The sequence below is a fragment of the Rhipicephalus sanguineus genome, chromosome 1 (genome assembly GCF_013339695.2).
Source record: "Rhipicephalus sanguineus isolate Rsan-2018 chromosome 1, BIME_Rsan_1.4, whole genome shotgun sequence".
In the NCBI taxonomy this organism is placed as follows: Eukaryota; Metazoa; Arthropoda; class Arachnida; order Ixodida; family Ixodidae; genus Rhipicephalus; species Rhipicephalus sanguineus.
In genome coordinates, this window is record NC_051176.1 from 241,158,509 (window position 1) to 241,174,009 (window position 15,501).

The window sequence follows — 15,501 nt, forward strand, 5'->3', positions numbered from 1 at the left end:
TTTTGCTGAGCAGCTTGTAATGTGCCCCTTTCTGTATTTTTCTTTCTTGCAGGATGGAACGATTCAGCCTGAAGACTTCACAAATCAGCTTCAAAAGGAGCTCAACTCTTCGCCACAGCCATGCCTTGTACCTTTTTTAAAAGTGAGGCTTGTGTTTGCAAAAACTTGTTTTTATAGACGTTTGTTTTTTGACTGAAATTTCAGCATGGTATACTGTCACATGATTGCAGATAAACTTCATCGATGATATTGAAAGCACTCTCAGTTTTTAAGACACAAGTTTCACTTGACAATTACAGTTGTATTGCAACACTGAAGTCACAACGCCCCCTCTCACTTTATGCACACACATGCATGCACAGAGAGAGAGAGTTGAACATCAATATAACAAATTATTGGATATAAAATAAATGTAAAAGTTGATTGGTCATGCTTGAGTCTGCCAGTAAACCATCCATATCTTAATAAAGCCTTGTCATTCCATTGGAATACTCTCTTGCTATAAGAAAATTGAAATTGCAGGATTTCACACAGCATCAATGGCAGTTGAGTGAATTCTTGTTTTCGCTTTCCCAAAATATATATTCCAATAGCAAAAATTTGAAATACAGTTTCTGAGTGATTCTCAAGTGTTCTATTATTCAAGCTTGGGCTATTATTTGTACTCCCCCACTAATGCCGCCATCCAGTCCAAGTACCAATGTATAAAATGTAATTAAAATTTCAGACACTGCACAGTACACTAACCACATGTGCAGAGCTGTGAATGTGGTGGCCACGAACAAAATTGCCACCTTGTCAACTAGACAAGAAACCGCAACTTTGGCTGCTGACTCTCAACAAAACGGCTCTGTTAAACTTAACGGCTGAATGAGTGCAGCTGTGACAAATGTTATGTATTTTCTGGCCTTATATGTATATATACACACTAAAAGCTTGTTAATTCAGAAAATGGTGCCGACAAGCGTGTGCATTGTTTGACAGCATCAAACTCTCATTAATTCGGACGATCCTTTGAGCGCGCTGAGCTTGAAGCACCACAAAATGCAGTGCAAAATAGCAAAAACGGCGTCTGTGCACAACCAAAATGACGCGGCGCAGTCCACATCCCCATCGTCTGCAGTACCAATTGTAGGTAACGGCAATAAAGCCAGAACGCTTCATGCCTATTGCGGTTGCCACCATTTGGAACACTGCGTTAGCCGCGGGCCTTCAAAAAAGCATGGCCACCATCCACGATCGCATTGTTGTTTCTTTTGTTTCTTGTCCTTAGCCTGCGCTACCATCAATTATCATAAAATGGAATCCACTCTTGGTGTCAGGGCAGGATGAATTGGAGATATTTGTGAGAGGCATTTGTCCTGCAGTGGACATAAGATAGGAGGAGGATGATGATGATTATGATAGAGAGATATTTGATATTCGAAGCCTTTTTTTTTTTTCTTATATTCAGTGTTTGTAGCAGTACTTGAAGTCATGATTGATTTTAAATAGAATTCATTATAGGCTGGAACATCTCGGTGTGTGTTTTTCAGAAAAGCCTTCCATACCTGCGACACTCTCTTATGACAAAAGAGCTCACCATCGAAGGAGTGCGGCCGCCACCACAGGGTGCAGTTACGCTGCCATCAACACCTACCATCATCCCAAATATCCAGGTTCGTTAGACCATGTATAAACGTATATACATGTATACACACTAGCATGGCACACAAGTGCATGTTTGTAGAGACACAACTGGCAACAATGCAAGTTGATTGTATCTGGTTGTGCAGCAAGTGGCTGGAGTGGCGCGCCCAACAGTACCTCATGCGGCAACTCAAGTACGGGTGATGACACCAGCAACAGGTGGCCTAGCAGCACAGCTGGCTAACACAGCAAACATCCAGGGTGTCCTGGCACAGCACCAGCGGCTGGTTACGGTGGGTTACTGTTTTGCATCTACTGCCATTGGGGCTTTCCCAGAAATTTTTGTGGGGTGGACATGTTGGGACTGGGAAGGGGGAGGGAGGACTACTCACCCGAATACGCTTACATTTCTTTTGTTCTCCTTTGTTTTTCTATCACATTTAGTAGCTTTGCGTGGCGTACATGGCACATTCACTTAGACTTGCCCAAAACTTCAAAATAATGTTTTTAGAAAAACATTTCTTGTTCGTGTCGACAGTAATGCCTCCCATCTCTTGTTTTAGGGCAGACAGAGCAGTAAGGTCAGTTCTGGTGGATTTCTTCAATTGCAAAGAAGCCACTAAAGCTTCGTTTAATGAAATCTGATTAACCAACACTTTGCAAGCATTTGCAGAAATTTAACTAAAGGAAACTTGAATGATATTAGCACCAAATGAGATAAAAGCGGATCTCATATTTGGAATAAGCACACGAAGTTACATCTACAGACAACTTGCAGAATAAAGATTAGAAAAAAAAAGTTTTGGTCTTGGTCACAATATGCTGCTCAAAAGTATTGTTCACCCACAGCATGTTTGAGGGCAATGTTGCTGAGTGGTTTAACTGCACTGTAGGGCAGCTCTTTTCAATTACCATAGGATTTTCTTCAATGCAAGAAAAAACTCAAAATACTATGTGCACTCGAAAAACTTGTGTTTTTAAAAGTACTCTAAAGCTTCTGTATGGAAAGGTGGACCATAGAATTTAATTATTAGAAGTATGGTTTGTAAGCTATAATGCATGAAAAAATAGCAAGAACAGCACAGTTGCATAGCTAGTTCATTTACACAGTAGGTTTAAACAGTGCATGTTAAACATGACACATTATATAACCAATATCTGTGAGGACAGCTAGATCTCTCAATGACCCTCTGTTGGAAAACGTATTGCTGTAACTGTAATGTGTGCTAAATGTGTGTGTACAATTGTAGTAATACTGCATTACTGTATGTGCATTATTACAATTGTGTGCACACTTTTTAATGGAATGCACCCAGTCTAACCTCATTGTGTGTTGTTTTATAGCCACGACCAGCAACAACAGTTGTAGCTCCTGGAACGAAAAGTTTGTTGGTGGCCAAGACAAGCAACTTGACGGCAGCTTTGTCACCAGCCACTGTTGGAGCACTGCAGACCAAGGTGGCCACGCCTGTGGCAACTAGGACACCTGTTGCTGCCCTCAAAGAAAAACGTACCTATTCTTCACTCAGGTATGTGGGTGAAATTGTACTATATAATTTCGTGTAAGTGGCACATCTCGTAAGTTTGGGTACTAACACTTCAGCAGTGGTAGGCAGATGAAATAGAAAGTGCAAATATTCCTTTTTCCAAGTGTGTGCCTTTCAGTGGCACACATTGTGCATGCTCCATAAGCTATTATTCTGATACATAGAGGCATGTTGAATGACATGTTAGGATTTGCCTCAGTCTGTTTGTTGTATTTACAGTGTGTAATTAGTTAGTCGGAAACTTTTCAGTTTAGAGCACTGGTGTTGCTGCATGAGGGTATGCCGAGGTTGCTGTCATAATGTTTGTGGAGCACACATCTTTCATATAAGCCATAATGCATATTATTTACACTGATAAGTTGAACCTCACTATAATGAAGTAGTACATGTTGAAAAAAACTTTGTTGTATCGTGGTTTTGGTATTTCATTTATGCTAGGGATGTCTCGCATTTATTCCTAAAGCCTTACAGTTTAGTTACATTTTGTGTTTTGCATTTATGTTACCTGTTATGTCGAATTTTCTGACCAAATTGCAAATATTTCAGTACTTTGCTGGTGGTTGGGGATCACCGCCACCACAGGAATATGTCTGTGTGACACTTTTGCTGATTATGAAATGTAAATTCGGTGATGCTGTCTATTAATCGTGCCGAGTAACCACATGATTATTCATGTGCTTCTTGTGGGCAGATGGGAGTGGACGTGCGCATTAAAAACCACCACAAGATAGTTGACCCTGACCTGCTGTCAAACTATACATGATTACTGCTGGGTTGCTTTGTGATGAAATGCGCATTATTTTAAGCACAGTTCACAAACGATAAATTTTAAGACTTAGGTCAAATTATGTTTTTCAAAGCAAAACAGAGATGTCACTGATAACCTCGTCACCATTCCCTTTAAAGGGGGGGGGGCCCGCAAGACGTTTACAGCATGGTCAGAAAGCGCTGCCAATCGGTAGTCGAGGCTCCTAAGAAGCACGCGGGCCAAACATTGTAGCGCAGCACGTGGCTTGGAATGTACAATTAATTTTCAGAGTCACCTAGAAATCATTCTCTCTTCTCTCGACAAATGATGCCATGAACCCAAATGACCGCACCATAAACCCAAAGTACACGGCCATTGGCCTGATTTGAGCATCGTATGCTGCATAGTTACCATGGCCGCCACGGGATGCCGCCACGTGCCCGCTCGCGGTCACATTGAAAGCCGTGCATTGGAAGAAAAAAAGAAAAGAAAGTGCTCAAAGTCATGATGTGCACTGACGAAGGGACGCGCCTTTTTGCATTCTTGTCATCGCCCTCCCTGCGTAGCTTTCAGTGCGCTCGCAAGTACAAAAGGAGAGAGAAAGCGCTTGAAGAGTGCGACAAATCCCTGTAACTCCGCTCGTACTTGATGGATTCTAAAAATTTTTGCAGCAGTCGATTCATGAGGCAATAAGCTTCTTTAATGAAGCCATTTGATGGTTACTTGGACAAATGTTGCAGGGCCCCTTTAATAAAGTATGCTTTTAGCAGATATGCTTCCTGAATCGCACCGGTGCTTTGCAATGTTTTTCTCGTGGCTGTCAACAAAGAACTATGTAGCTTTTAAACTTTGCAATGAAGTTTGTATTGAAGTTTTTCGATACAGTTCTTCAGTTCCTCGAAAGAAACAAGATTTGTCCATGTTTCCTAAAGTTTCTTATTGTGCTCGCCAAAACTTGTATGCGGTAGAAAACTATTTTGCTAGATTGAGGGGAAAAAACACATGCATTTCAATCAAAGCAATACTCAGTAAGAAAAAAAGCTTGTGCTGTCGCGAACTTTGTCATATCAAGGCTCGACTGTAGCCTAAAGTGCTGGTCATTCACGTTGCTTAGATGCATATCTGCCCTGCTTTTTTAAAGTTTTGTAAGTTGTACCAAAAAATGAAAGAAAAAGGTTATTCAGATTGCTTACGAATTAAAGTTTGTTAGGTAATGTGATGTGGAAGATAGAATTGACAAAAGTCACCTTACTGACTGGACCTTCACTCAACTAGTAAAGTCTTCAAATTTCATTCTGTAAGGGCGTGAAAGAAACAAGTAATGTCCACAGGCACTGAGCATATATATTGCCATCTGTGCAGGGACGATGACGACATCAACGATGTGGCAGCTATGGGTGGCGTCAACCTCGTCGAAGAGAGCCAGAGAATTCTCGCGTCTAATGCAGAGATTGTTGGAACACAGATCAGGTCCTGTAAGGATGAGAACTTCCTCTTCACGAACCCCTTGCAAAGGAGGATCACAAGTATAGGTATGTGGTGACTTGGACAATGTTGGTTCTGTTGATTGTGTAACACTGACACTAATGGCTTGTGTAAACTGGTCTTGCAGCTGTCAAATATGGCATTGAAGAAATACCATCGGACGTTGTTGCCCTAATCTCCCATGCCACTCAAGAACGGTTAAAAACACTTGTGCAGAAGCTGGGTATTGTGGCTGAGCATCGTCTTGAAAACATCAAGGTCTGTAAAAAAAAAATTTCTTCTTTACATCTCGACATTAGCATGATGTTTACATAAATGTCCAGCATGCAGCATGTCATTTGCTTATTTTTTAGACAAAATGACTGCGCATGGCAGACAGCAAGTTAATAAAGTGCTATGTAGATTGTTTGATGCTATAGCAGGGTTCCAAAGAACAGCACGGACAAGAAGAGGATGGAACAAGTGCTTGTCTCCTCATCTTCTCCGCATTGTTCTTTGCACTCTGTTGTATTTTTAAGCACAGTGAACCAACTTGCTCATGAAGACATACAGTCTGAGCTACACAGTGTTTTTGGGCTGAAATTGGTGTGAAAAATATATTTTGCTGCCCAAATCTTCTCATCCCTTGTACTAACATGTTATTGTTTTCCAGACTGACTCTCGATATGAAGTGACCCAGGACGTGAAGGCACAGCTCAAATTTTTGGAAGAACTAGACAGGTTAGAGAAGAAAAGGCATGAAGAGCAGGAGAGAGAAATTTTGCTTCGGGCTGCAAAGGTGAGCACAGCAGTTTTGTGCTGAAAGGATATTAGATGTGAAGCATTTTATAGCGGAGTACAATCCGGTGGTGGCGGTGGTGTGCGGCGTGACCAACCTTACTACGCATGCGCAAACCCTCCCCACTTCCCCTCTCACCACTCCCCCTCTGAAACGCGGGCTGTACATGCCGAAACACTGCTTCGCATCGCCTCATGGTCCCCTTTAGCGGGAGATGGTGTGATTTTTTTACTTGACACTCCTTTGCTTAAAAGGGTTCTGAACCACTTTTCCACGTAGTCATCGAATGACCTCAGTATCGGTGGTTATTGCCTCAGAAAACGATTGCCACAACGTTTCTCGAATCCGTCAGAAATGAGCGGAGTTGCAGGGATTTGTCGCACGCTTTGAGCGAATTCTCTTTTCTCTCGTCTCGACGAGTGTGCTACAAGCTAAACAGGGAGGGATGACACGGGGGAAAGATGCTACATCAGTACGTGTCATGAAACGTGATTGCTCTCTCCCGTTGATTCCTGTGCAAGCTGGTGTTGCTACTGTGTGATTTAGCACACTATAGAGCGCTGTGATGACACCACGTGGCAAGAAGCACATCTAATTGAAACGCTGCTTCTGATTTATGTCGGCTATCAGCCAACAGCATAAACCAGCTGTTTGACAATACACAGCTGGCACCACACCCACCAAAGTGCACGAGGACGGGGCCTCTTTATGAAGAGAGGGCACTTTAGAAAGTGGCAACTTCGTGCTTTGCTTGTAACCTCTACGTGCTGCGCACGACTACTAAATTTAGCCTAGCTGTTCACAGCTGTGTTAGCTGTTTCTAGAATGTGTTTGTTCACCAAGCCCGAGGAGTGGTTCAAGACCCCTTTAAAAATAGTACTTGAGTCCAGATTTTCTAGACCATGTACACAGCTTTTATCCTCATCTAAGTGCATTAAGAAATGCGGTTAGAAAACAGCCCATTTGCACTTTCCTTGCACTGCTGTGCAAAATATGTACACATCAGGTATAAGTTCACATTGGTTATTGCTTTAAAACCATAAAAACTGGATTTGTATCTGATATGAGGGCAAGCTATAACTTGATAAATATGCTCCTAAATGAAGCAGTGGTTCTTTTCTTGATTTTTCTGCCTGATCTTGTAATTTGACCTGCTTAATAATTAATCGAATTGTCTAGAATGATTCCATCGAGTTCAAGTTTGTGAGTCTGTGCATGTTTGTGTTACATATATAGTATGTATGTAATGCGAAGGATTTATTAAAATTGTGTTGTTAACGTGCCTGTGGCCGTATTTTTTGTTTGTCCAACTGATACTGATGGAATATTTCACTGATCAGCCTTTCTGCTTTAATTATTTGACACAGAGTCGGTCGAAAATGGAGGATCCAGAGCAGCTCAAGCTGAAACAGAAGGCGAAAGAGGTATGTTATGGCAGCAGCTGACAGCTGATTTTTTTTACCTATTTATTTTCCCTTTCCTGCTCCTCTCCTCCCCCCTCCTGTCATGGAAAGTTTTGTAAATTTAAAGTGTCCTATCCTTGCTGTGTTTATGTGGAAAATGTCAAGGAAGTTCTTTTTTGTAGACATGACCCTGTTTGTGTGGCTGTCTGCTGTAAATAATAAGGGCGGTAGCAATTGCAGGCCAACACTGGCAAGAAGTTGAGTCACCGTTTTATTTATCACAGTGATCCTCAGGCGACCCACACATACAAAAGTGCTTGATTATTTATATGATACTTGTGTCTTAATGCTTGTTAAATTTATTCGATGCTCCAGACCCTTCAAAGACGAGCCATGCCTAGCATTCATGTACAGTTGTTGTCACCATACCTTAGCTTTGGGGCACAACTAAGTTGACAGCATGTTGTTTCCATTGGAAGAACAATAGTGGGTTGGCAGTCTTACATGAGTACAAATGTACTTCTCTGCACCGCTGTTCAGTGAACGACACTGCTGTTTCACTTGTTGCCACCAAAGGTGGGCAAATGACCTCAAAAATCTCAAACTCGTCTTAGCCACGTATCAGATTTGATGAGCACACTCAACCTCAACCTCATCGAGGTTGAAGGGCTTTTGGGAGAGGTAGCCTCAAAGTTGAGTGCCCGCCTATAGCCTTACCTCAACCTCAGTCTCGTTATTGAGGCTGAGGTTGAGGTGCTCCTTGCATAGGCTTCCCAAAGCCATGAATGATAATGGTTAAAAACAATTTTGAAGAACCAAATTCTGTTGCTATTTAAGAATGCATTTAGTATGCTTTGGGAAATGGTTACTTAAAGGGGTCCTGCAACACTTTTCCAAGTAACCATCGAATGGCTTCATTAAAGGAAATTATTGCCTCATGAATCGACCGCCGCAAAAATTTTTATAATCCGTCAAGTACGAGCGGAGTTACGGAGATTTGTCGCACGCTGTAATTGCTTTCTCTCTTCTCTCGTCCTGACGAGCGCGCTAGAAGCTAAACAGCGAGGGATGGCACGGGCAAAAGAAGTTACGTCACGTCACGTGCATGTCGTGACCTTGAGCACTTTTCATTTTTCTATTTTTTTTTTCTTCAAACGCACGGCATACTTTGTGTGTGATCGCGAGCGCGCGCGCGGGTACGTGGTGGCCTTTTGCAGCAGCCACCGTAACTGTGCAGCTCACAATCTCAAATTAGCCAATAGCATGAAATTTGGATATGACATCACTTGTAGAAAGAAGAGGGAACAATTTCTAGCTGATTTTGAGAATTAATTGTAAGTTCCAGCCCACGTGCTGCACTATAATGTTTATCTCGCGTGTTCTCAGGACCCTTGACTACCAATGAGCAGCATTTTCTGACCATGCTGAAAACATGTGGCAGGGCCCCTTCAATTAAGGCTCATTCACACTAGTGACTAGCACTCGTCGTGCTACAAATTTGCAACTAGCGACCAAAAAGCAACTCAAGGCAACCAATGTTCCCACCTGGTAGTGTGGTCTATACCCGTCGCCATTCCGAATTCACGTCTGCCCACACTGCCATTGCATCGCGAAATAAGCCGAGGTACTGTTACTGCGTATCTGATTGGTTCAAATGTTTGCGTCTGGAGTTGCGCGACTGAAATATCGAGCAGTGAGCAACTGAGCCAGAGCAGTCTATTTTCAACCAAAGGGACTATTTGTGACCATTCGCTTTGCTACTAACTTGGTCGCGCAGCCGGTGATATTCGCAAGTGTGAACAAGCCTTTACGGCACTGTGTTGCACATTGTGTGATGGGTCTCACTGCCAATACCACCATGCCTTAACTGCACGTTGGAGTCAATCATACCCTTAAGTGCTACCCCCGCAGGGGCGTCTGTGGAAGCAGGCGTTTGGTGTGTAGCGACACCACGGACCCGAGCTAACGGGGGGGGTTTTCGACCCCCTCCCACGCCTAGCCGTGCGTGGCTTTGCCGTGTCCGGGGAAAAGGGGATCCTGGGGGTTGAGCCGACGCCGGGTGATTGGACCTATAAGGCCCCCCGGCAGAGGCAACACACCCCTTTGGCCCCGGCTTCACGCAGACGGCACCCCCGGGCTGACCCACCCTGGGGGAAATCGGCAGTCACCTCTTCCTATCCTGCTCTACCATCTTCGCCTTTCTCTCGCGCTTTTGATCTGTCCTGTCCCCTTTTTCTTCTGTTACTTCCTTTTTTCATGGTGGCTAGGGTTAACTGTGCGTGACCAGTCTTCCTTGGCTGGTCGCGTACGGTTATAGTAGTTATGTATGGCTAGTGCTATAAATACACTCCCTGGTTGGGCTCCAAGGTGGGCGGCCAGCATGACTACCGAACATTACATTTTTTGTATGGAAAAACATCCCACTTCCCAAAAAACTGATCGGCTCCGAAAGCGGAACCGCACCGAAGTAACGAAAGAGTTCATGTCTAAATGCAACAACTTCACCAAGTTCTTTGTCATCACTTCAAAAAGTACAACACCGATGCAGGACATATCACCTTTTCCGATCGCCAAAGCCATCAAAGAATGCATCAACGGAGACTACGATGCTAGGAAAATGAATTCTGGTGACCTTTTGATAGAAGTCCGTAACGAGCAACAAAGCAACAATATTAGGAAACTAAACAAAATTGGTGACCATGAGGTATCTGTCACACCACACCGATCACTAAACCATGCCAAGGGCGTGATCTCCGACAATGATCTTGTAAAATGCACCGATGCAGAAATTACCGAAGCCTTAGCTGATCAAGGAGTGCTTTCCGCTCACAACATAATGATCAGAAGAGAAGGAAAGGAAATCAGAACAAGGCATGTAGTATTGACTTTCGCGAGCACAACCCTCCCATCTGCGGTACATGCCGCCTACCTACATCTCAAAGTAAGACCCTATGTGCCAAACCCACGACGGTGCTTCCGGTGCCAGCGGTATGGCCATGGGTCACAGGCGTGCCGAGGAAAAGCGACGTGCGTGAAGTGCGGTCTCACCGACCACATCGATGATGAGTGCACAAACTAGCTTCGGTGCATTAACTGCGAGGGTCCACATGCTGCATATTCCCGGACTTGTCCTGTATGGAAAAAGGAAAAACAAGTAAACACATTGAAAGTACAAGACAACATTTCATACGCCGAAGCGAGAAAAACGAGTAGAGTTCGCCCAGAAGGGCTCCTACAGCCAAGCGGTACAGCGAGGGCGGGTACCGCAAATGGTGTCGGTCAGCACTCAGGTCCAACTGCAGGACCTCACGTAGAGAGACGGGAGGTACGCAACAAGCACCTTCCACTCGAGGCCTGGAAGCCCCCGCTGCTGCTGGTACCATCCAGCGTAGCGTAGAGGCCACGCAGACCTCGTTGACGCTGTCGAAGGGAAGGCTCCCTCCAAAAAAGCCAACACTCTCGCAGAGCAGCTCCAACGATGAACGCCTTTGCGGCGCTGACTCGATGGAAGTCTGCCCTGCAGACACAGAGGAGGTTGCTGCGGGCAGCAAACCTCCAAGACACCGGTCGTGCCTCCAATTCCCCCTGGTAGGGGAAAAGGGGCCCGACATCCGGTCAGTGCCCCGGGAAAGGGCACATGACCAGGTTTAGTCTTTCTTGCGTAATCTGTGACGTCTTTCTTGTCACCCTCATTTACAGTTTTACCCACATCACCTCAATAATCCAGCGATTCCTTAGTTTTTATCATGACGTTTTTAATCCACTGGAATTGTAGAGGTCTCATACACAACTTGGGGGACATTAAAGATATTATGCAGAACTTTTCGCCTATAGCACTGTGCCTACAAGAAACGAATCTAGGCCCGAAAAACGGCAATTTTTTAAAAGATTTTACGGTTGTTCGAAAGGACCGTGAGAACGCAAGTCGACTATCAGGGGGAGTGGCCATAATCGTGCAACGTGGCACTCCCACCCGTGAAATCAAGTTAAATACCTCTCTCGAAGCTGTAGCGGTTACAGTTTTATCCCATAAAACCATCTCCATTTGTTCAGTTTACATCCCACCTCATGAACATATAACTCTTCGACAACTTGATGACCTAGCAGCGCAGCTGCCTGAACCATACCTTTATTCAGTGATTTTAATGCTCACTGTACACTCTGGGGCAGTGAGAAAACAGACAACAGAGGTCAAGTTATTGAAGATTTTGTCCTATCAACCAGTATATGTCTTTTAAACTCAGGTTCACCTACATATTTTTCGCCTACATCACGAAAGTTTAGCTGTCTCGATTTAGCCTTTTGCTCGCCTTGTGTTTTTAGTGATTTTAAATGGGAGGTCCTATACACCTCGTACGGAAGTGATCACATGCCTGCCATCATCAAACTGACATCCACCTTTCCTACCATCAGATCCAAACCTCGCCGCTGGAGGCTAGAACGCGCAGACTGGTCTCTATTTAAGAAAACCGCTAAACTCGAGGACGTACTGACGTCTGAAATGAGCATTGACGAAATGAACGAAAAAATCACAGCAGCCCTGGTAACAGCGGCAGAAACAGCAATACCACAATCGTCGACCATTGTGCGAAAGAAGGTGAATCCTTGGTGGACGCCTGAGTGCACGCAGGCAAAGAAACAACAAAATAAAGCATGGAGTATCCTGAGGAGGTACCCTACCTACGGAAATCTCATAAGCTTCAAGCAGGCCAAGGCTAAAGCGCGATGTGTCCGCAGACAGGCAGAAAAGGCGTCATGGCAAAAATATGTGTCCTCCATCAACAGCTCAGTCACATCGAAAAAGTTATGGGATCGTCTGAAGAAGTTTAGGGGAGACTACTCACCGTATACCATTCCTTTACTCACAGACTCAGGTATACAAACTACACTACAAGAACAAGCAGATATACTAGGCCAACACTTCTATAATACCTCAAGTTCAGCCAACTACTCAGATGCTTTCCTTAAATACAAACAGTCCGCAGAAAAACAGAGGTTGCCTATCACAGGATCCTCACATGAACCTTTCAATGCTCCAATAACACTACACGAGTTAAACAGAGTACTTTCTTCAGACAAAAAAACGGCAGTTGGCGAAGACCGAATTCATTATTCAATGCTTGCCCATCTCTCACATGTCTCTATGAATGCTCTATTAGAATTTTTCAACAAAATATGGGACAGTCGCACTTTACCAATATCATGGAAAAATGCAATCATTATAACTTTCCTGAAAGCTGGGAAGCCACCTACATCCGCAAACAGCTACAGGCCAATCGCCCTCACAAGCTGCTTAGCAAAATCCTATGAAAGTGTCGTAAATACAAGGCTGACTTTCACTCTCGAAATAAAAAATCTACTTGACATCCACCAGTGTGGTTACAAAAAGAATTGTTCAACAACAGATCATCTTGTCCGATTAGAACATGAAATAAGGAACGCCCTTTTGCATAAACAACACTGCCTTACAGTCTTCTTTGATCTCGAGAAGGCGTACGACACCACAAGGAGATTCGGTATATTGAGAGATCTGGCAGATCTGGGGATCTGCGGAAAAATGCTCAAATGTCTAGCTGACTTTCTGTCAAATCGAACCTTGCAAGTCCGCCTTGGAACAACGTTTTCACGTGTGTTCATCCAAGAAAACGGGGTGCCTCAGGGATGCGTACTGAGCACAACCTTGTGTGTGGTAAAAATGAACTCTATAAATAGAATAATACCCCCCTCTGTCATGCATTCATTATATGTCAATGATCTTCAAATCTCGTACCGAGGATCAAACATGGTTACCTGCGAACGACAAGTTCAGATCACATTGAATAAACTGACACGATGGGCGACCGAAAACGGGTTTCGTTTCTCTGCTGAAAAAACTGTTGCAGTGGTCTTCTCCCAAAAAAGGGGCTTACACCCCGACCCTGTTCTAAAGATGCACCGATCTATCCTACCAGTTAAAAAAGAGCACAAGTTCTTGGGGGTTATGTTTGACAGGAAGCTAAACTTCATATCCCACATAAACACTTTGAAAACTAAAGCAACTAAGGCACTGAATGTGCTTAAAGTTTTGTCACGGAAACGATGGGGTTCAGACCGGGAATGTCTTCTGCACATATACCGATCATTAATACGCAGCAAAATAGACTACGGATGTGTAGTATATGGTTCAGCCAGACAATCGTACCTCAGAAAAATAGATCCAGTGCATAACCTTGGGCTACGCTTGGCAACCGGCGCGTACAGAACATCCCCTGTTCTCAGTCTGTATGCTGAAACAAATGAGCCATCCCTGGAGCAAAGAAGAACACAACTCATGGTGACCTACGTGCTCAGAGTTCGATCATTACCAGGGCATATATGCAACGATATCGTTAATTACTGCAACACTAGAATACACTATGAAAATAAGCCGCAAGCCATTAAACCCCTAATACTTCGGTACGAAGAAAAGTGTCGCGAGTACAGTATCCCACAAGAAGCACTTAATGTAGCCGAAAAGCCATCTAGATTACCTCCTTGGTGCGACTTCGCACGGTTTCTGGACTTTTCTTTGACTCACCTCAAAAAACAAGACACCCCGCAGGAGCCACATAAGACAAGAGTTTTACTCAGTACAAGAAACATACAGCGGCCACAGTGAGTTTTACACAGATGTTCAAAAACACATGAATACGTGGGATGCGGCATCGTGTCAAGATCGCGGGAACAGACCATAAGACTCCCGCAATGCGTTTCAGTTTTTACAGCTGAAAGTTACGCCCTGTGGACAGCTATGCAAAATGTGATAACAGACAAACACAAGAAAGCAGTCATCTACACAGATTCCTTAAGTGCCCTCAAAGCCCTCAACTTCAGATCTCAGCAAGAACCTCTCATCGGCGACATTCTACACACACTTTTACACGTAATCCGAACCACTCAATCCGTTTTTGTTGGGTCCCAAGTCATGTTGGGATCCCAGGAAACGAAAAGGCGGACAGGTGCGCGGCTAATGCCAAACGTGCAACTCTATCAAATATAAAGGTACCTTTAAAGGATGGGCTTCGCACCATTCGCGGAGCTCTGAATCACAAATGGCAGACCCAGTGGAACACAAACTACACTAATAAGCTGCACCTCATTAAACCGGTATTAGGACAGTGGAAAAGCTGCCATCACCAAGATCGCTTCATCGAGGTCATCCTAGCTAGACTTCGAATAGGACACACACACCTCACGCACAGTCACCTACTCACCAAAGAAGCACAGCCCACATGCGAAAATTGTAACGCTCCTCTCACAGTTTTGCACATTCTAATTACATGTCCACATTACGAAATACTGCGACAGAAACACTTCAGTCAATTATACAAGACCTACACCCCATTACACCCATCATTAATTCTAGGAGACGACCCACTAGTGCCTCTCACAAATGTCATGAAGTTTCTAGACGACATAGGATATCTGAACAAACTTTAAATAACGCGGATTAATCCTTATACCTAGTCCCTTAACACCTTGCTCTTGGCGCAGCATAGCCCAAGTAGCTTTTGCGCCAATAAAACCCAAACAAACCAAACCAAACCTTAAGTGCTACTTCCTCAAGAACCAGTTAGGAACCTCATGCAGCATATGCAAATACCTGTGCACGACAGAGGTGCAGTGCCTGAATGATAGCATCTCCAAGTGCTATAGCTGCCATGAGGGAAGAATGCAAGAACACTTCCTTTACCGACTGTACCAGGTTCGACGACGTGCTATCACCATAAATCCAGTCTGGAGCAAGAAAGGCAATTAAGTTTTCTGCTATGTGCAGGCAGCAATGGCGCTTTTCTAACATCAGGGCGTCTACCAACTGGGAAAACTGGGAATTGTCAGGGAATTTAAAAAAAAAAAAAAAACCTGTCTGGGTGATGGAAAGTCACAGACGGC

At 44.0% G+C, this 15,501-nt stretch overlaps 1 protein-coding gene across 5 annotated transcripts in view; it reads left to right on the plus strand.

The window, feature by feature from the left end:
- Window positions 1–15,501, plus strand: part of LOC119375326 (transcription initiation factor TFIID subunit 4) — a 93,975-nt gene that overhangs the window by 64,755 nt on the left and 13,719 nt on the right. For all 5 annotated transcript variants that reach the window (XM_037645507.2, XM_037645514.2, XM_037645523.2 and 2 more), the window contains 8 exons: window positions 53–142; window positions 1,536–1,658; window positions 1,776–1,922; window positions 2,974–3,158; window positions 5,287–5,456; window positions 5,537–5,667; window positions 6,062–6,187; window positions 7,555–7,611. In XM_037645507.2, coding sequence (XP_037501435.1) covers window positions 53–142; window positions 1,536–1,658; window positions 1,776–1,922; window positions 2,974–3,158; window positions 5,287–5,456; window positions 5,537–5,667; window positions 6,062–6,187; window positions 7,555–7,611 — 1,029 coding nt within the window. The remainder of the gene's footprint in view (window positions 1–52; window positions 143–1,535; window positions 1,659–1,775; window positions 1,923–2,973; window positions 3,159–5,286; window positions 5,457–5,536; window positions 5,668–6,061; window positions 6,188–7,554; window positions 7,612–15,501) is intronic.